We start from the raw sequence: 19,373 nt of genomic DNA, 5'->3' as shown, positions 1-19,373 counted from the left end.
TTAGGAAAGTTTGTCGGTATTCTATGATTTGATGAGGGTATTTTCGGATATAAAAACAGTGCCTCTTCTAGAGCCACCGCGCGTGCGAACTACCGTTTCGCTCCACCACCGATTCTCTCGAAGATCAGAACGGGAAAAAGAAACCGAACCAGAGTGAGCGGAGACGCGAAAAGGAAAATGCAAGAGGAGAAAACAAGAATGCGAATGTGAGAAAACTCTCTTAATTCCCGCTTATCTTTCGCCTCCCCTTGCATTTTGAAGATGACTCCGAAGGCAGCTGCGAGTTTCGGAAGCGAAGGAATTGCAGATGCTTCTGCCGCGAAGCGGAATTCCAACAAACCTAAATGTACGTAGTTTCTTAGTTTCTAATCCTGAATTTTATTTTTTATTTATTTTTATTTCCTTTTAAATGACGGGGTTTTGAATTCTCTCTCTTTTTTTAGAAAATTTCCCTCGTTTTTAGTTGTTGATTTTTGAAATAGGTTTTTAGTTGTTGATCTTCCTTATCTCTATTTTCCCGATTGAAAAAAAAGGACTTTTGTTTAAGAACATGCGTGGGTATGTAAGCAATATGGATAGGTGGACAACGAAAGCAGCTGGTTACGATTTAAAACTGTTGTGTAGATTTTTAAATCCTGCAATCTTCTATTTTGTAGTTTGCTGTTATTTTTTAATACTTCTCACCCTGTTCACATTTCGATCTTTCAATTTGAATAAATTGTTGCAATAATGAGTTGTTGGATAAGTTTTATATCATCGTGAGGCCATAAAAAATGAATGCATGGGATCGTATTTCTCAACGCGCTTAGGAATAAAATTTGCAGCTAAGAGCTTGATTTTTATCTCTTTCATAGGTTTCTCAACCACCCCAATATAATATATTTAGTTTGAAATAAAGAAGTATGTCGTCAACCAGTTTTATTACGCAATGCATTTTTTTATGTTTTCAAAAATTTCCTGTCACAGAGAATGGTTGTGTAGCGTCAATGTGACTGGATTTTTTTTTTATTTTTTTTTTGCTCCAACTCGATGCTTCCATCCACGTAGCCTCAGGTTTTATCCCATGTTGCCTGTTCTGAAAAAAAGTGAAAAAAAAGAAATATTTTTACTCGGAACATAGTCATATTCATAGAGGTTAAGTTTGAGAGGTTATTTAGGCTACATATTCACATTCCTGCATTTTGTTCTTGTCAATTGAAGCTAACATTGTTTTCTTGTGGTTCCCTGGCCCATCAGATGGATATGCTTTGTTCCTTCTTTTTATTTGCTCCTAACAACATGTTAGTTTCCAACAATTACATTTCCTTATTCCAGATTCCAGGTTTACACAGCAAGAGCTTCCTGCCTGCAAACCAATTCTAACACCGGGATGGGTAAGTTTGAATTTGCTTTTGATGAACATGTGTCTAAGTCATATAAGTTTTTTCATGGAGCTCACTAAATCTCAAGAATAAGGAGTAAAATTTATTCATTCCATTTATTTTCATATTCAACTTTGAAAGAAACTTGTTCTCTGATGACCTGCTCCTTTTTTTTTCTTCTTCTGGACTAGGTGATTGCAACATTCACTGTTATTGGTATTTTCTTCATCCCGGTTGGTCTTGCATCCTTGTCTGCGTCACAACGGGTATATCTCTTCCTTTTTCTGATAAAGTCTCAGGTTGCCTGTTTCGCTTGAATATACTTATCTAGTGGCAGTTACCTCTATGCTGGTCATTAGGTGGTTGAGGTTGTCGACCAGTATGATACAGATTGCATTCCTGAAAATCTGCGTGAAGATAAGCTTGGATATATACAGAGTGCCACAACTAATAAGACCTGCATTAGAACTTTGACTGTAAGTTTTTCTCTTTGTTTTTTTATTTTCCAGAAACATGATTCTTTTAGGCTTTCATTTTGTCCTATTCTAAGGATCTATTTCTCTTGGTTATATGTCCTTTCAGGTGCCAAAGCTTATGAACAGTCCTATCTATGTCTATTATCAACTTGATAACTTCTACCAGAACCATCGTCGGTAATCGAGATTTGCTTCTTTTAAAACCAGCTTAATCTCTCTGCTCACCATACATAATTTCATCTACCTTCTATTTTCTTGTGGTCCTGCTCTTTAAATGTTCAGAAACCAAGTGAACTTCTCAAATTTATTGAATCAGTAGTGATCTTTAGACTGAATGCCCTCTGTACTTCTTTCAGATATGTCAAGAGCAGAAGTGACAAACAGTTGAGGTATAGGAGAGATGAGAATTACACTAAAACTTGTGATCCAGAAAGCACCACTTCAGATAGGGCAGCCATTGTGCCTTGTGGTCTAATTGCATGGAGCTTGTTCAATGACACTTATGGTTTCTCAGTGAGTAATAGGGTGCTAGAAGTGAGCAAGAAGGACATAGCTTGGAAGAGTGATCAGGATCATAAGTTTGGGAGTGATGTGTATCCTAAGAACTTCCAGAGTGGAGGCCTTATTGGCGGTGCCAAACTTAATGAGAGCAAACCAGTATGTTTGCTATTTTTTTTCTTTTTTTATACAAGTTCTTGCACCCCTTCTTTTCACTGGTTGGAGCAGTTTTTGTGTGTATGTGTTTTATGTTTCCTATTCCTTCATTGATCCCTTCATCGCTCTGTGTAACAGTTGAGCGAACAAGAGGATCTTATTGTCTGGATGCGGACAGCAGCACTTCCTACTTTCAGAAAGCTCTACGGGAAAATAGACAAGGACCTTGAAGCCGGAGAGGAAGTCACTGTCATTATACAAAACAATTATAACACTTACAGCTTCGGCGGAAAAAAGAAATTAGTTCTTTCAACTACAAGTTGGATTGGTGGAAGGAATGATTTCCTTGGGATTGCATACCTCACTGTTGGTGCGTTGTGCCTCTTTTTGGCAATAGCCTTCATTGTTCTTTACTTGCTCCGGCCAAGGTGAGTGACTTAGTCAAGCTAAAGCTACCTTTTTATATTAATAGGTACAAAATGGTTTTCTAATTTTCTTCTCTGTTACTTTTCCTGTAACATGTATTGTCTTGATTCTGTTCGGGAGTATGATGAACCGTTATCGATTCTCATTAGAAAGTCTATACCACAATCTGTTGCCTTCTTGTGTTTCATTATCACTTGTGATTTTGTATTTTATATGAAGTTGAGTTTTTTCTTTTTCTCGTTTTCTCTGCAGGCCTCTTGGAGATCCATCCTTCTTGTCTTGGAACAGAAATCCTGCAGGGCTTATGAACTAAAGACGCTCCCTGTTTCTGCATCATCCATGTCTTTAAGAGAGATCCTTCTATATAAATTCCATCCAGATATGCAATTGCTCATTTTTAAGGACTTGAAATGTATATAAATGTTTAAAGCATTACAGCTTGCTAAAAGATGGTTGAGGCACGTCAAATTTTGTAGGATTCTCAGTCTTTCTTTCTCAAGAACAAACAATAGTCTACTAAGTTGTGCATCCAATGGTTCTGCAATCCGATCCTGGGACTGGGATTGAAAACCTGAAAATCCAATCCAATTCTGCTGATCTGGGTTAGTTGACCGATACTAACAGATTAACCTGAACTCTAAACTGAGTTGGAAAGAATGAGTTCGGCTTGTTCTTCAGTTGGCCTGATTGTTTGTCAAGTTAAGTTGATTCAAACCGAGTCTAAGATGAGTCCCAACTGCATGCCTCTGAACCCCAGCCTACCCTTAAAAAACACAGTCGATTTGCCTGATTTGCGAAGCTCTGATTTGATGGTGGCTAAGGAAAAGAAGGAAGAATATGTTACCATTAAGTGATCAATCCATTCGGATGAATTTCTAAAATGAAAACCTCAAATTGTGCATATTGAAACCACTTTTCATTCATTGGCTTTTTATGATTTCTTCTCAGGCGATTTCACTTTTCGCATTGTTCACTGTTACACTGGTAGATGCTATTTCCAGTTCCGAACACGAGTAATGGCTGCCATGAATCACACCAGAAGAGCAACATAACTGAAACAATTCGAAAACGAGAACAGTGTGAAACTGTGAACCTTCTCTGGTTCAATATGTCATCCAAAACCCAGTAATGCAAATGAAAGAGAAACAAAAGAATGCGGTGGCAATGGCTGATTTTCGCTGCATTACCCTTCCTAGCTCTCGTCTCCCTCGTCCGCTTCTTCTTCGGCTTCCACCCAAATACCGGCGAACCAGTAGCCTTTACTCCTGTTTTTTCGTCGCCAGAATTCAGCCTTCTCATCGGAATCCTTACTCGCCCGGACTTCTACGACCGCCGCCACTTCCTCCGCTTAGTCTACGGCACCCAGTCCTCACCATTCGCTCAAATCCACGTCAAGTTCGTGTTCTGCAACCTCACAAAGGACGATCAACGCACATTCATCGCCCTCGAGATCCTCCGCTTCGATGACATCATCATTCTCAACTGCACCGAGAACATGAACTCCGGCAAGACCTACACCTACCTCTCCTCCCTCCCCACCATCCTCGCCCGCAGCTACGACTACGTGATGAAAGCCGACGACGACGTCTACATCAGACTGGACCCATTAGCCAGCTCGCTCAGAGGGTTGAGCCGGAGTGATCTGTATTACGGATTCGTCATTCCCTGCGCAAGCAAGAACCCGTTCGTGGAGTACATGTCTGGGATGGGGTTCTTGTTGTCGTGGGACCTGGTGAAGTGGATCGGAGGGTCCGATATTCCAGCGAATAACACGGTGGGGCCGGAGGATAAGATGGTCGGGGAGTGGTTGAAGATGGGGAAGAAGGCGAAGAACAGGTTCAGTGAGAAGCCGGGGATGTACGATTATCCAGGCGCTAATGGCAGATGCTCGCATGAGCTAATACCGGAGACCATTGCCGTTCACCGGCTGAAGAGCTGGGATAGGTGGCTGCATGTACTGAGGTTTTTCAATGTTACCAACGGGCTGAAGCCCTCTAAGCTTTATCATATTGAATGAATTGCAGACATGAATGCACTTTTGTTTTCTGTGCTCTAAAATTCACCAGTTGCTTCACAGAAAGAACAATATTTGATGGGTGCTAAGTATTTTGAGTGGTCAATTGGGAAAAGTTTTAAATTGAAAATCACTGAGAAAAATTAATGAATTACAAAGGTTTAATAATAAGTTTCCTAGGTGGTTAGTCATTTTCAGAATGGAACCGCACTCAACATGATGTGTTTGGGCCGAGACTCAGTTTGTATTCTACGAGTTTATAAGCTTGAGCAATAGGCCTCTGAAATGGTTAATTTTTTGGCATAAAACCGAAATCAACCCAACACTAAATGGGTTTTGTAGTCAGTTCATGAATTAATATTTTCATACATCAAATTCCGAATGCAAAATTCTGATCAATAGTAAAATAATCCAACTAAATGTGCTGGCTTGGGGACAAGAGAAAAAACCCAAAAATAACTAAAATATTAGCATCACTGACAAGGTATAATGACTGGCTCCATCGGTTGGGAACTATCTCTGTTGCACTTCTGTGGATCAATGCTAATGACCTCCTCCTCCTGAATATAGACACATTTATCAAGTTCTCCTCTTTATCCGCAGAAATAATTCAAATATGGAAACAAGCCAGTCTCTTTTTTGCTTTGCAAGGGGAAAATTCTAAGGCAAAGCATCATTTCTGCTTCTTCTAGTTTTCTGATTACCAGTTATAAGAGTGCTGACAAGACTTCCATTAACAGTGAGAGCTTGCCAAACAAAAGTACGATTTAGCACACACCTGAAGTCCACCTCTACAGAGCTCATGGGTGAATAATAGCTTGCTTTTGTGTAGTTGGGACATGTATCAGAAACAATTTTAAGGTATAGGTTGTACAGAAGACAAAGAACGAGGAGCAACACACCTTGGCAAGGTTTCTCAAATAAGTAGTTGTGTAGTTCCCAGTCGGGAAGAAGGCCTCGAGTAGATCAGCTAAGACCAAATGAGGTTGGGCAATGCCAGCATCAAACCAGTCTTCACAATCAAATAAACTAACTTTGTCAGTGAAGTGTTAATGATACATTTTCATGGGAAAATGACTTCTTCTTACCAATGCTACCGGGGCTCCTCATCCTCTTGTCATATCTCCAGAGGTTATGACCTGTGAGAAAAGAAAAGCAAGACCCATCTTCTATCTTGATGTTGTCAAGAAATGTTGATAGATTATACGTCTGTGGATCTGCTGCATTCGTTTCATCAATCACAACATCCACAGTCTGTAAAAGAAACAAGAGAAATGTAATATGGAACTTCATTTATCTGGATTTTTGAGAAAGTTGTTCTCTTAGTGAACCTTCTTATAATGACCAGAAATCTTACACTTAAGATGGCATGGAGTTCATCCAGTTCTTCTGGAATTGAAGCATTGTAAGTATTCTTTCTTATTGTGTTATCAATATTCTCACCACCAGCATCTGTCACAAACTGCATTCCAAGAATAAATATTTTCAAGATTCCAGTGACAACATAGCAAATTATCTTCAAATAGTTTTACCTTCAACTTGTAAGCATCTTCATTAAAAGACCAGATACCCTGCAGAAGGGTTCAAAGATTTGTTTTCAGCATTCAGCTGTAGTTTATTTCAGTTGTTCCTACATATACATGTAATAATCGAAGTACTCTCCAGGAAAGAGAAAATAGGAGAACATAATGTGACCTCTTTGTATTCAAGCCATGCCACAACAGACTTGAAGGATGTTGTCCTGTTTGTTGCTGAGTTCATCAAGCACATATAGTTTGCTTTCACCTGAGAGACAGCCAGAAGTCAGAACCAATCAAGCAAGGGAAAGAGATTTTCCAAGACAGTTGAAAAGGAGATTTACAAGGTTTTGCCTGAATTACTTAACTGCATCAAAGACTTGGTTTGCTCTTACTTCAGCGTTCATGAAAGCTCCTATGTACTTGATCCACTCTGCTCTCTGTCACCATGCAAGCGAGTAAAATCAGCTCAAACTTGGCAGGAAGAATTCCCTAAGTGAAATTTTTTCTCATGTTTGTAAAATTAAAAGAGTTACCTGTAGGGGAGCATCCTCTTCGGAAGGCGGAAAGGTGGCAAAATTGCACAACTGTTGCCCATCAAAATGACTTATAAAATGAGCTGTGAAATGTGAAAGCTTCTCCATATCAGTTTTGTTTACAATCTCAATGTTCCCTTCGGAGTAAGCTTTTAGTATGCACTCAGAAGTGATTGAATCAGATGTTATTGCTTTCAAACTCTCCACCAAACCCAGAAGCTGCGCGTGTCCAGTAACCAGAGTCAGGAGTAACCAACTCAATTCAAATCATTCTCATTTCCGATTTATGACAGGAAATAGAAATTTCACATTATGGTTTAAGCTCTCCAAGAAAATATAAGGATCGGATTGACAGAATTAGTCATTTAGAGAGGATGAAAAGGAAGAAATGAGTGAAAGAACCTCCTGCTGAACAAGTAAACTAGGCAGAAAACCAATAAGCAGTCCTCACCTCAAAGAATGAAACTGAAAAAACCCACAAGGTAACAACTATATCAGAGAACAAATGGCATACAAATGAAAAAAAAAAAAAGGAAATTAACCCAGAGAAATCTAAAATTTAGCAGTGTAAGGATCAGAGAAGTATCAATTAAATAAATGAAACAAAAAAAAAAAAAAAATTGAAGAAAGGCATTGTAAGGATCACCTGGAAAATCTGAAGTATCAATGGAGTAGTTGAACAGAGGAACCACAAAGGACTTGATCCTTCCCGTGCAATATTTTGTTCTTGTTGCCATTTTTGTATTGTCCTAAACATTTTGAGCACAAAAAAAAAAAAAAGTCTGTGAGACTGAAACAGAGCAATGCCGTCTATGCGAATGTTCATTCCTTTTGATCATTTCAAAGAAACTATACAGTGCGTAGCTAGAAGAACTTAAACGCCCAAATTCATGCGTAGAATTCTCTACCAGAAGCCAGCATTTCAGGTTAATAAGTCCACTCGAAAAGCTGCGTTTTCTGCTCTGTTGAATAGAGAGTAAAACTTGCCTGGATAAGAAGATAGCTCTTGCCATCGACTCCATTTTTAACAACCTTGAAGGTCTGTCCGTAGTAAATATGAAAATACTCCGCGTCTTCGACCCGGGAGACATTTCCAGTCGGACCCTTCGGAGCTGCTGCATCTACACTTTTAACAAAGACAACAAAAACAGAGTAGCAGCAGCAGAAGAAGAAGAGACAAACTCGAGGCAAAGAAGACGACGACATGGCTGTAGCCCGTATGATATTAAGTGGGATTTTACTGCTTGCCTTCTGTATATGTAGGAATGTGAAGATGGGTTGCAGCTTTTTTTCTCGACAGAGGCGTGAATTAATGGATCGATTTCTACAGTTGGGTAGTGGGTATCTTTTTGGTTATTCAAATTTGATCCCGTAAAAAAGTTCTCTGCGTTCTTCCACCGTTCTTCCACAACCCGTGACTCCTGGCGTTTGTCTTTGTCTTACAAGCCAAAGATTCATATTCCGTTTACAGCTTCTTCTCGTTGACTTTCATGCTAGCGAACTGCAATCGTAAATAAAATTCTCTTTTAAAGCATGATCTGATAATGTGGAGAATGGACCATTGGAGAACAGAAGAAGCACCGAACTACAGCTGAAAGAACCCAAATAGCCATGATATCAAAGTGTGATGAAAACGCATTTGGGGATTAATCAATTTGCTGCAATTATTTCTCCGTAACTCTGTGTTTCATTCCTGTATGATGAGCAAAAATAGAGGATTTCTTTTGTTTTTTTCCTTTCTGGTAGTGAACGGGGAACAAGAGGTTACTGTGTGTCTGAATTGTTTTAGAAAGAGGTGGTGATCACGTGAAACAAGTCAGGCTCTGGGGATATGGTCTTGTCTCCACCTCACCGTACTAAGAATCCATTTATTTTAATATTTGAGCTTGATTCATACAGCAAAGGGTCTCCAAGCAGTGAAATCGGCCGTGGTTCATAGGCTGATTATTGAAATCAGATCATAATTATATCAATATCTTGTTTCCCATCACTAGCTCAACAACAGTTGCCTTCTCTAATAAAGAACCTCGAACATCAATCTTTGGGTATCGCAGATCCCATTCTTTTACACGATTTCTGTCTCAAGCCTAAGGAAACTGATAGGATCAAATCAACCTAATTCCATAGCCGAAACGTTTTATCTGATACACAAAACATTTCAAACAAGACCATGCAGATACCCAGGGCTCAAGATAGTTGTCAAAAAAGCCAAGAGCCACAGGGTTTTATGAGGTGGAGTTGAGTCAGTTTGAGTCAAGTATTGCGGCCTGGTTTAAAGTTAGACCTGGCTAAGATTGTTCTTCCTTTATGAGCATCTGCCATTATTGGGACGACAAAGAAGAGCCCCTCTATGCCGCAAATCTGAAAAGATATGTTCTGCTTACAAACAAAAGGAGTAGATTTAGGGTTTTGTAGAAAGAATTGTCTCTAACTTGTTCCAGAGGACTTTTTTTTCATTTTCTTCTGTTTTTTATCAGTTTTCTGGTTAGAAGGAATGAGGATAGTTTTTACCCAGAGATTTTCTGACTCTGGAAGTAATTTTTTATTTTAATTAAAATATTAAACAGTTCAAATTTCATCAGGGTTTGGATATGAAGAGGAGCATGAATGAGGAGTCATATTTATATTTCCCTTAGGTGTGATGGAGGTTTGTAATTTGCTAGCAAACCCAAGTTCATGTAAAACCAGTTATTAAAATTATTATCTATATGATGAAGGTGGAGTTGAGTACTTATCCCTATGTTTCAATGAATCTAATTCTTTTTTTTTCATAGGAAAAAAATTAGAGTCGATTTCTTAATTAGAGTTGAAATTTTTTTTTCTTTTTCTCCCTATAACGATGGGTAGATACAAAATTTTCCTGTCTTTTTCTCCAGAGTAATCCAAGAACACCCACTTAGTGTAGAATCATTTGTGATGATCTACGAAAAAAAATTAGAATCGATTTCTCAATTAGAGTTGAAATTCTTTTTTCTTTTTCTCCCTATAACGATGGGTCGATACAAAATTTTCCTATGTTTTTTTCTCCAGAGTAATCCAAGAAAACACATTTAGTGTAGAATCATTTGTGATGATCTCTCTACTATAAATGACCGATAGAACTGTAAAAACTTAACAAATCATCCACCATTTTGATATCATAAAACCTTGCAAAAAAATTTACATTCCAATTCAACAATTAGTCAATTCCAGCCCATTTTTTACAACATTGGATTAGAATAACATAATTACAAGTTTAATCTTAGTAGGGAAAGTTAAAAGCTATGAGGGTTGACAAATGATCAGTTACAATTTACTCCCAATCGTTCTTCTAGAATGTGTTTTTCCCTTTCTATAGCCACATTAGGTCGGTGTGCAGTTGGATGGAGCTATTAAAAAGTATCTCCACAACACTTTAGTTTTACTAGAAAGATTGAAAAACTAGGGGTGCACATTAAAAGTGTCACTTAACAAAGAATGTTCATGAAAAAGATGTCTAAACCCTTGATATGATGGACTTAAATGAATAAACATTGTACTTAATATATAGAAAGTTAGGTGAATATGATTTCTTAATCTTATTTACTTATGTGTGCTCATATTGGTATCAAAGTATCATATCGAGACCTTTAAAATCATATACGATATATGTTGATATATGTCATGTATCTGTTAGATTCATAGAGGATAAAGCAATTTAAAAAAAATATTAAAACCCAATATATATACAACTTTATCGATCAGTTCATGCCTTGTGCCTCAAAATTCAAAATGTCTCACCCGATATGCGAAGTTATAATCAAACCTAAACATAGTATTTTTTGAAGTTCGAAGATGTGGCAAAGCCAATTTACATGAGATTTGAAGAGCCAAACAATAATATAGGAAGTTCAAAGAAGAAATCTGAAAAAAATAAATTTTCTAAGTGATTTTTAGATTGGTAATTATAATCACAAAAGGAGGGAACCAGTATAGATCCATAAAGAAAAAGAGGAAAAAAAGGGAAGTAAGGCAAGTCACCTCAGTTTTCTCTTCTTCCTCACGATTTGCTCTTTAGTCTTTACCAGCCTGCTAAAGCTAACCCTATCCTGCTAAAGCTAACCCAAAGCCTCCTCACCCCAATCACTTGCTCATCAATCACACCATCTCCAAAAGGCAGTCTGAGATTGTTCATCCCAGAAATTTGAGCTAATGAAAATTCTCCTAAACTGTCCTGAGGACAGTTTAATGATTTCAGTCTCCCAATGCAATTTTTCTGCTCTTTTCAATTAAGAAGATGATGACCCTTCTCTTAACAGCTCTTAAACAAGCTTTTTTCCCATTTTTTTCTGTGCCATTTGACCCACCAAAGCAAGTCATGGGGATGCAGACATGTGTTACACATAGAGAATCACATTTCTGCATTGAGTTCAGTAATCTTTTGTTAACTTTCTTCATGTCCCGTCCATTTATCTTAAAGGGTGAAATTTAACATCTCAAATGGTTAAAAACTTGAACTTCAATCTGACCACTTAAGTGTGCATCAAGTAGTAGGTGTTTGATTTTAATGGTGCGGTTCAGCGCTAAGAGATGATCAGATCCAACAAACATGGTGCATAACCTGGATAAGGAAATTTTGCAGTGGAAGAACTTGGGAGAGAAATAGTTGAATATAGAGAGGAAGAAGAACTTATGGGCTTGCAGGGAACGTTTGTCCAGAATCTGCAAAAGAGAAAGCAAACATAACTCAAAGACAAGGGACTTTGAATCCTTTTATAGGGGACGATGATGCTCACGGGGAAGAAAAAGAGAGGTCTCCGTGGAAGAGAGAGAGAGGCAGAGAGAAAAGAAAGAGTGGAGAGGGAAATGGCACCAGTGGGATTGCCTCCAGGTTTCAGATTCCACCCAACAGACGAGGAGCTGGTGAATTACTATCTCAAGAGGAAAATCCATGGCCTCAAGATTGAGCTTGACATCATCCCAGAAGTTGATCTTTACAAATGTGAACCGTGGGAGTTAGCAGGTTGATTTATTGTTCCATGTCTCTTGCTTTAATTCTTCCTGTAGATAACCCAGAATTTCACAGAAATCGTTTTTTTTTTCTTTGCCGAAAATTAGATTTCGTTTCTTCTAAATTCATCTATTTCCGATATTTATCTATGGTGTAACTGTAATGCCATTCTTCCTTTCATTAATTCCCGCAAATGTTTTTCTGTTCTTGTAATTCATTATCTTCAGAATTCTCCTTCTGCATGGACACAATGCAAGAGCACATCTGCTGCCGTAGAGAAATCGTTTCTGCAACTAAAAATGGTGACCCATTTGTATATGTTGTATCTAATTATTTCTGTAACATCTGCTGCCGCAGAGAAATCGTTCTTGCCGAGTAGAGATCCAGAATGGTACTTCTTCGGACCCAGAGATCGAAAATACCCCAATGGGTTCCGGACGAACAGGGCGACTCGAGCTGGTTACTGGAAGTCGACGGGGAAAGATCGGCGAGTAAGTTTTCAGAACCGAGCCATTGGGATGAAGAAGACATTGGTTTATTACAGAGGTCGAGCTCCTCAAGGAATCAGAACAGATTGGGTGATGCACGAATATCGCCTCGACGACAAGGAATGCGAAGACACCTTGGGACTCCAGGTTGTTCTGCTGCTACTGTTACAGTAATAGCCATTCTTCGTTTCCTTTTCTTCCTTTACTGTTGTCATCTTCAGACATAATTGCTTTTCTTTTTGCATTAGAGAAAAAACCATTGCCAGAAACCAGAAATTCTGATTCTAGATTGTTAGAAAATGAGAGAACAAATAAGAAACTTTTAGAAGATTAACTGATTTATTTTCAACATTTCACTCGAGAAGACAGGATGGGTCTGAACTCTGAAACATTTGAGGTGACAAATAGAAGACAAAATATTATCTTCATTTATCTTTACTGAATTCCATGATAAAAGCTAGCTTTAACACTCTTAAGTGGAGGGGAGGGGGGACCTTTGGAAATTAAAGGGCAATGCTGAGGTTGAACGTGGGTTATGCATGACGTGCATGGAAAGTCTAGGCTTCTTCTCCCTTCTCTGTCTCTGCATAAAATATATGTAAATATATACCTTACTTGCATAGGAGTTGGATCTTATGTTATCTCTAATATACAAATTGCTTTAGTTTGCTTTCTATATTCTAATAAGACAAAAGTACATTCCATCTGATTTGCATATACTGTTAGCTCAGTATCAAACTTTTGTTTTTTAGTCAATCCAATCACTGATTGGATTCATCCATCTTCTCCCTTCCAAGTTAAAGCCACGATAAAGAGCCCCAATCCATCTTCTCCCATCTGTGTTAAAGCCAAGATAAAGAGCCCCAATCCATCTCTTTCCATGGTGAATGATGGTGTCGGCAGCCTTTCACTTTATTTCCACTGTACCCTACCTCTCTTTCTCTTTCCTCCTCTGTCACCCTTCCCTATCATCCTTGCCCCCATTATTGCTCCCTGCAACTGCAAAAAATAAGAAGCGATCACGAGTCCCCTGGAGTGGTATCGAGCTAGCTAAGTGCCCTCTGATCTTAAAGGTAATGTAAATGAGACCCAAGAGATATACGCAAATAGCCTCCATCACTCCACTCTCTCTACCCTGATTGATATGAAGCTTCTGACTTTATTGTTGTCGTGCACAGGATTCTTATGCACTGTGCCGAGTTTTCAAGAAGAACGGGACATGTACAGAGGTGGAGGAGCAAGGGCAAAGCAGTATATCGCTGTTGGAGAGCACCCAAGGGATAGTGAACGACTACGAAACGATGTCGCCGGACGTACCGGTAGGCTCATCGTCGTGCATGGACGAGGACGACAAAGATGATGCATGGATGCAGTTCATAACAGAAGATGCCTGGTGCTCCTCTGGTGTCCCTCCTGCTGGTGATGACTCTCCTTTCTAGTTTTTTTACTGATAGAGAAGAGTGGCTTGTGAAGATGAAGGAATTGGGCTCGTTCAAAGGGGGAATACATTTGTTGTAATAAGAGACATTTTTTCCTTGCTCAAAATCTGATATATTTAGGGAATCATGTCTAATATTTCTTGCAGCCATTAACTAAAATAGGTGTTTGGAGAGGCTGGGTTATTGTAAGGCTTTCACGGTTGGGTCTGGCCTTTCCTCAAAAGGATGCTTTGGGTGTATTTTGTGGAATAATAGTAACCATATGGGGCCTTCTTTGTAATTTATTTTACTTTTTTTTCTTTTTTTTTATGAAGAGAAGTAATATTTTTTTCTACACTTTGTGTTCTTTTTTCTCTTCTTCCTCCACAATAACCGATAAAATAACCCATATCGATTGTACCACGATCGTTTCATAGCTTTTGGCATAGGCCAATATGCATCGACAGATACATGAGATTTTCATCAACACTACCTCATGTACATATCCTCTACTAAGCAAACTCAGTACAGACCCAACAACTTACTCTAATACCATGAAAAAATTAATTCATCAAATTGAACGTCAAGTTTACAATTGAAAAATCCTTCTTGGGTTTTTATACTAGGTTGTGAAGCGCTTCGTAACCCACATGTGCATGTGGTTTCAATCAAAGGGTACTAAAACTCCAAACTCCTTCGCATAGTTTAGAGCTTAATAAAATGGTGATAGCGTGTAAACTACTAATTCAGCTTGGTTCTAATTGCATCATGCATTTTACCATGAAGTTGATTCCCCCACTATTGTTGTTCCTTTCTTGAAATGGACATTGATTGTTGATTAAGGTGTTTTAATCATGTATTTTTTATTACTATTTCATGATATTCTGTTATGGTCCTAGGGTTAAAGTACCTATGTCTGCCGCTCCTAACAGGCCTGTCTTTTGGGTAGTATTGGCTAAGTGCTTAACATTTGGTATCAAAGCGGGTTCCCACGTAGCAAGTTCGAATCCCCGAGGGGAGTGCCCGGCGTGGGCGATCGTGAATCCCAAACGCGGGTTCTGTAAAGGAGTATGGGCTCCTGACTCGGACCCCGTCGCTAAGTGTTAAGCCGTCTTGGACGTCGGCTCACGAAGATGAGGTGTATTGTTATGGTCCTGGGGTTAAGTACCTATGTCTTCTGTTCCTAATAGGCCGGTCTTTTGGATAGTATTGGTTAGGTGCTCAACACATTCTTTGTATTTAAAGTATTTCACTAACATCTTCGATAAGAAAAGAATCTTTAGATTTTGAAGTATTGAGCTATCTTCATTGCATTTCTTCTGCACTTGCTCCATTTTAAAATGATTTATTTCAACAACTCACAACTTCAACAAAAGGATCAATCGCAAGATAAATGAGACACAATCAACAAATGAACATCCATTTATTACTAATTTGAACCTTCTAATTGACAATTCAAGCTAGAATGAATGGTTTGTTAACAGTTACATGTACACTTTGGCTGCTCCAAATCAATTCACCAACTTCACCACCCCTAAAGAAATATAAATCTGTGTGCTACATCTCCTCTAAAGATTCTCTGTTGCCCAATACAGCTAACAATGGATAATCTCCTTCCTGTATTTGGCTCACACTAAGTAGATCACTGCAACTAAACTAATGTTAAACAAGTAAGAGAAGGGATTTAATCTGCTACGGGTATGGTTTCAGGAGAAATTGTAACTGCTAACCCCAAATGCATACAAGGCCAAAGCAGCAGTGAGGAACGGCCATTTCCTGTTCAAAAAAATGTTGGAAATGCTTCTTCCTCTGGTACTGATAGCACAGTCATTTTTACTGTTTCTCACTTCCTTCTCCTCCTTTACCATTTTATTGCAGTCATCCTTCCTCGTCTCAGTCATGTCTTTGCAACCTTCTGATGCTTCTCCGAGGTCAATGTTAGAGTTCAGTAGTGCAAGTATACTAAAAGAACTTCCGAGTGTCTCATCCAGTAACCACGATCTCCTCCACGAATTCATGGAAGTATGGATACCCATCAATTTCTCTCTCACAAATGTCTTGAATTTCCCCATGAATGAACCTTTTCCGCGATCTTTCATCGGTATTTCCAGCTTCTGTAACACAAAATCATACGCCATGATGCGGTTCAGATGGACATTGACTGTGGTGGAAGGCTCCATTCGGTGAAAGAACGTTTCAGAGGTGGGGCGAGAGGAGATGAATAATCCGTGGTTAACCTGAACTTTTTCGTAAATCTCACAGGTGGGAGTACTAGGGAAATCGTTTCTGTCTCCATTTTCGTGGAAGATCCCATCTGGGTCGTCGTTGATGAATCCGAGAGGGTAATCGTTTGAAGCATAATCTATGGAGTTGGAGTTGTTGAAATTTTCATGTTGGTGGATTCCTCCTGCAGTCTTAGTCAATGGCATGAACTTAAAGAGATGATTAAATAATGTAAAAGGATTAGAAAGAATAAAAAGAGGCGGTGATGAGGCAAACCTTTGAGGCCCGGCTCCACTCTTCCCTGGAAATCTGAGATGCATTCTATCACCACAGTCTTTGATTCTTCAAATGAGCCCTGACAACAGCTGCCACATGTAAGTAACTAGTTGAACTGATATTTTTCTAATCTTGAACAGTTTTTTCTGTGATTAAACAAAAAAAATTCTACGTGACTTTCTCTTCAAATATCAGAAAAGAAAGAGTTTAAGCTAGCCAGGTTTGAAATTTTCAGCTTACCTTTCCCATGTAGGTTTCCGACATTTTTACTCCCCTCAGATTCTCCACAATTTTTTCTCCCTTGAACTCCTCTTCCAAGTCACTGATATCAATGAACCTTCCTGGGTCGTCTGATCGGCGAGTATTCTCTGCAGATCTCCACGAACCCATGCCATCCATTTGAGGATGACTGCCTGCCCATGTATTCTGATAATTGGGTAGATTTATCAGTTCCTGTGAAGCACATGCAACCGATAAGATCTCCTGTATGATATCCGTTCCATTCACATTTTCTCCACATAATCCAGTTGATTCAAGCTTCATCTCCGGGAAATCAATTCGAGGGAAGTCCTCCACTTCCAGCGGAGGCAAAGAGAGTCTGTGCTGCAGCCTCGCGCACTCTAATGCAATGTCCACCTGCAAGAACCAGAAAAAAAAAGGAGTTTCGAGAGGGCAAAATGCAACTAATTGCACCATTACCAAGCTTCAAGCTTCGAACAAAGATGATCAATTGGCTTACCTTGGATGGGGGATAAGCCAAGCTTCCATTGTCAGGAAACTGAGGCTCTGTGGAGCTTAGAGCCTCTTCAGTAAGATACTGCATCCATTTCCCATCTCTCTGTGCATTGTTGTTAAAGGACGCGCCTTGAATAGTATTCGACGCGCATCTCTCCGACGGGAAAGGATAGCAGCTCCTACCAAACTCTTCTGCGGAAGAGAAGTCCAAGGCCGATGGATTCTCGTCAGGCATCCATTTGGAACTCTCCTCAAATCGAGCAGAACCATATGGCTCCACTATCTTGGGTCCAACCCCACATTTCTTGAACACCCTACATAGTGCATAAGCATCCTGCAAGCAGTAAAGCCATGATTAACTTACCGTCTCTTGTTCCAAGCATATAAAGCAGAGATGGCAGAAAGATTTAGAGAGAGAGAATTGAAGATGGCGATACCTGCAAGCCTGATTGAGTTTCACATTCTTTTTCATCAAGTCGGTATTCATGCATGACCCAATCAGTTCTAGAGCCATGAGGAGCCCGGCCTCCGTAGTAAACCAAGGTTTTCTTCATGCCAACAGCTCGCATTTGCGAGCTCACTCGCCTGTCTTTCCCTGTTGCCTTCCAATAACCAGCCTGAGTCGCACGGTTAGTCCTTGACCCGTTTGGGTATTTTCTATCTCGAGGGCTGAAGAAATACCATTCCAGGTCCTTCCCGGGAAGAAACGATTTCTCTGCGCCAAACCCATATTGAGATAACGTTAATGCAGAGCAGCAGCTGTACCGAAGATGATAATGGTACTGGTCGAACAGAACTTGTTTCAGAAAACTTCCTGTCCTATCCAAACTGAACTTAAGAACAGTTACTACGGATTCTTGCAGTCTCCATTTCAGACCTAGTAGCGTCTGAAAGACTGAAACATTTCCAAAACGGATTGAAACAAATTGAATATATTAATCATCAAACCCCAGATATTCTCCAGAACAGTAAAGGACCATGTTTTGTGGAGCTGTTACTGGCGTCGGAGACCCATGAGACTTCTTTTTCCTGCTTTCTTTGACTTAGGTCTCTCCATGTTTTTCCTCTTTTTTCCTTTCGAACTCTATTTTACAAGATATCAATCGTCCTCTTTAAGAAAGGTTTCACATGCAATTCACAAACAAGACGTGTAAATCTCTTTTCAAGTACATATTTTCAGGAGTTACATGTTGGGCTATGATGGATACTTTACAAAATTGCAGTCTTTTTTCCCTAAAGCACAGAGATGCCAGAAACTCAAAACAAAATCAAGTATTATTGCTGTAGCTGTTTGAAAAACACGAGATGGAAAAGAGATAGAAATCAGGGACAAACACTGATAAAGGAGATTCGAAAGATGGAAGGAGAGCTTTATGTTTCACTAGAACACATTTCACATGTAGAAGTATCCGAAACCTCCTTTAGATAATTAAATAATCTCCATTAAAACTTAGTGGATGTACCGTTCAACACTGACTCCTGCTATGATCAAATAAAGCTAAACCAAGTAGAGATCGATCGACTGTTACCTGGTAAATCCCATGGTTCACATTTGTAGAGATCAACCTCCGGAATAATCTCAAGATCAATCTTCCGACCATTGATCTTCCTTTTCAGATAGTAAGCCACGAGTTCCTCGTCCGTGGGATGGAATCGGAAGCCAGGGGGCAGAGTCACAGGCGCCATTTCTGAATCAACTCTAACAAAAACAAATACAAGATTCCCACCAAGACCAGCCTTCAATCAGAAAAAATACGAGAAGACCAGCCCTTAAAACAATCGCCAAACTGTACACGCCCTTCAAACAATATACACCACCCTGTGAAAAAACCAAACATCAGAAGCCAAAAAAATCAAAACAAAGATAGAGATAAACGAAGAAATCCATCTAAGAAAAAACAGAAAAGAAGAACATATGATGATCAGAAAGTAGTTACACAGAGAGAAAGACAGAGAAACGTCGGAAGATGAAGTAGAAGGTCGAAACAGATGGCACAGAAACAAAGGAGATGGAATGTCGGAAACAGAGGTATGAACCCGGAGCCGTTCGAGGGTATTTCAAGAGAGCGAGAGAGACAAAAAGAGAGAGATGGGAGGCGGCAGACCTCTGCTCTTTACGATTTCTTTACTGTTCTTTTTACAATTAGAGTAGTATTCCCGGTGTCGTTCGCATCAAGCTCGGAGTTCTTTATCGAGCAATAGGCCTCCCTGCTACCCTAAAATATCCCAAGCCCCTCCTCTAGTCTTTTTTAGCGCGCCACGTGTCACCCATGTAGTGGC

The 19,373-nt window shown here is 39.4% G+C and overlaps 5 protein-coding genes across 5 annotated transcripts; 3 read left to right on the top strand and 2 right to left on the bottom strand.

Annotated features, from left to right (window-relative positions):
* The first annotated feature begins 114 nt into the window (after positions 1-114).
* LOC137944972 (ALA-interacting subunit 1-like) lies at positions 115-3,445 on the top strand. Its single transcript, XM_068790804.1, has 8 exons — positions 115-346; positions 1,315-1,373; positions 1,553-1,627; positions 1,721-1,837; positions 1,944-2,014; positions 2,194-2,494; positions 2,630-2,919; positions 3,170-3,445. Exons 1-8 carry the CDS (start codon positions 262-264, stop codon positions 3,228-3,230), a joined length of 1,059 nt encoding a protein of 352 aa, XP_068646905.1. The 5' UTR covers positions 115-261; the 3' UTR covers positions 3,231-3,445.
* A 625-nt stretch (positions 3,446-4,070) lies between these two features.
* Positions 4,071-4,934, top strand: LOC137943840 (beta-1,3-galactosyltransferase pvg3-like). The gene has a single exon (XM_068789272.1). It carries the CDS (start codon positions 4,071-4,073, stop codon positions 4,932-4,934), a length of 864 nt encoding a protein of 287 aa, XP_068645373.1.
* A 302-nt stretch (positions 4,935-5,236) lies between these two features.
* On the bottom strand, positions 5,237-8,353 carry LOC137944429 (uncharacterized). Its single transcript, XM_068790119.1, has 11 exons — positions 7,972-8,353; positions 7,631-7,733; positions 7,436-7,449; positions 6,985-7,203; positions 6,817-6,888; positions 6,627-6,716; positions 6,464-6,502; positions 6,289-6,393; positions 6,020-6,185; positions 5,834-5,943; positions 5,237-5,491 (listed from the first exon to the last, which is right to left on the bottom strand). The coding sequence occupies exons 1-11, from the start codon at positions 8,188-8,190 to the stop codon at positions 5,405-5,407; spliced, it is 1,224 nt and encodes a 407-aa protein (XP_068646220.1). The 5' UTR covers positions 8,191-8,353; the 3' UTR covers positions 5,237-5,404.
* Positions 8,354-11,808: 3,455 nt separating this feature from the next.
* On the top strand, positions 11,809-13,911 carry LOC137944968 (NAC domain-containing protein 54). The gene is made up of 3 exons (XM_068790795.1): positions 11,809-11,965; positions 12,311-12,588; positions 13,620-13,911. Exons 1-3 carry the CDS (start codon positions 11,809-11,811, stop codon positions 13,878-13,880), a joined length of 696 nt encoding a protein of 231 aa, XP_068646896.1. The 3' UTR covers positions 13,881-13,911.
* A 1,581-nt stretch (positions 13,912-15,492) lies between these two features.
* Positions 15,493-18,779, bottom strand: LOC137943839 (NAC domain-containing protein 54-like). The gene is made up of 6 exons (XM_068789271.1): positions 18,623-18,779; positions 17,531-17,808; positions 17,098-17,427; positions 16,599-16,994; positions 16,359-16,437; positions 15,493-16,266 (listed from the first exon to the last, which is right to left on the bottom strand). The coding sequence occupies exons 1-6, from the start codon at positions 18,777-18,779 to the stop codon at positions 15,566-15,568; spliced, it is 1,941 nt and encodes a 646-aa protein (XP_068645372.1). The 3' UTR covers positions 15,493-15,565.
* Between the last annotated feature and the right edge of the window lie 594 nt (positions 18,780-19,373).

This window comes from Aristolochia californica, unplaced genomic scaffold (genome assembly GCF_029961685.1).
Source record: "Aristolochia californica isolate CCGP_79_NKW_82.1479 unplaced genomic scaffold, dmAriCali1.0.hap1 SCAF_11, whole genome shotgun sequence".
Taxonomy (NCBI): Eukaryota; Viridiplantae; Streptophyta; class Magnoliopsida; order Piperales; family Aristolochiaceae; genus Aristolochia; species Aristolochia californica.
Note: the sequence above shows the minus strand (reverse complement) of the source record. Positions and strands in the feature narration are given on the sequence as shown.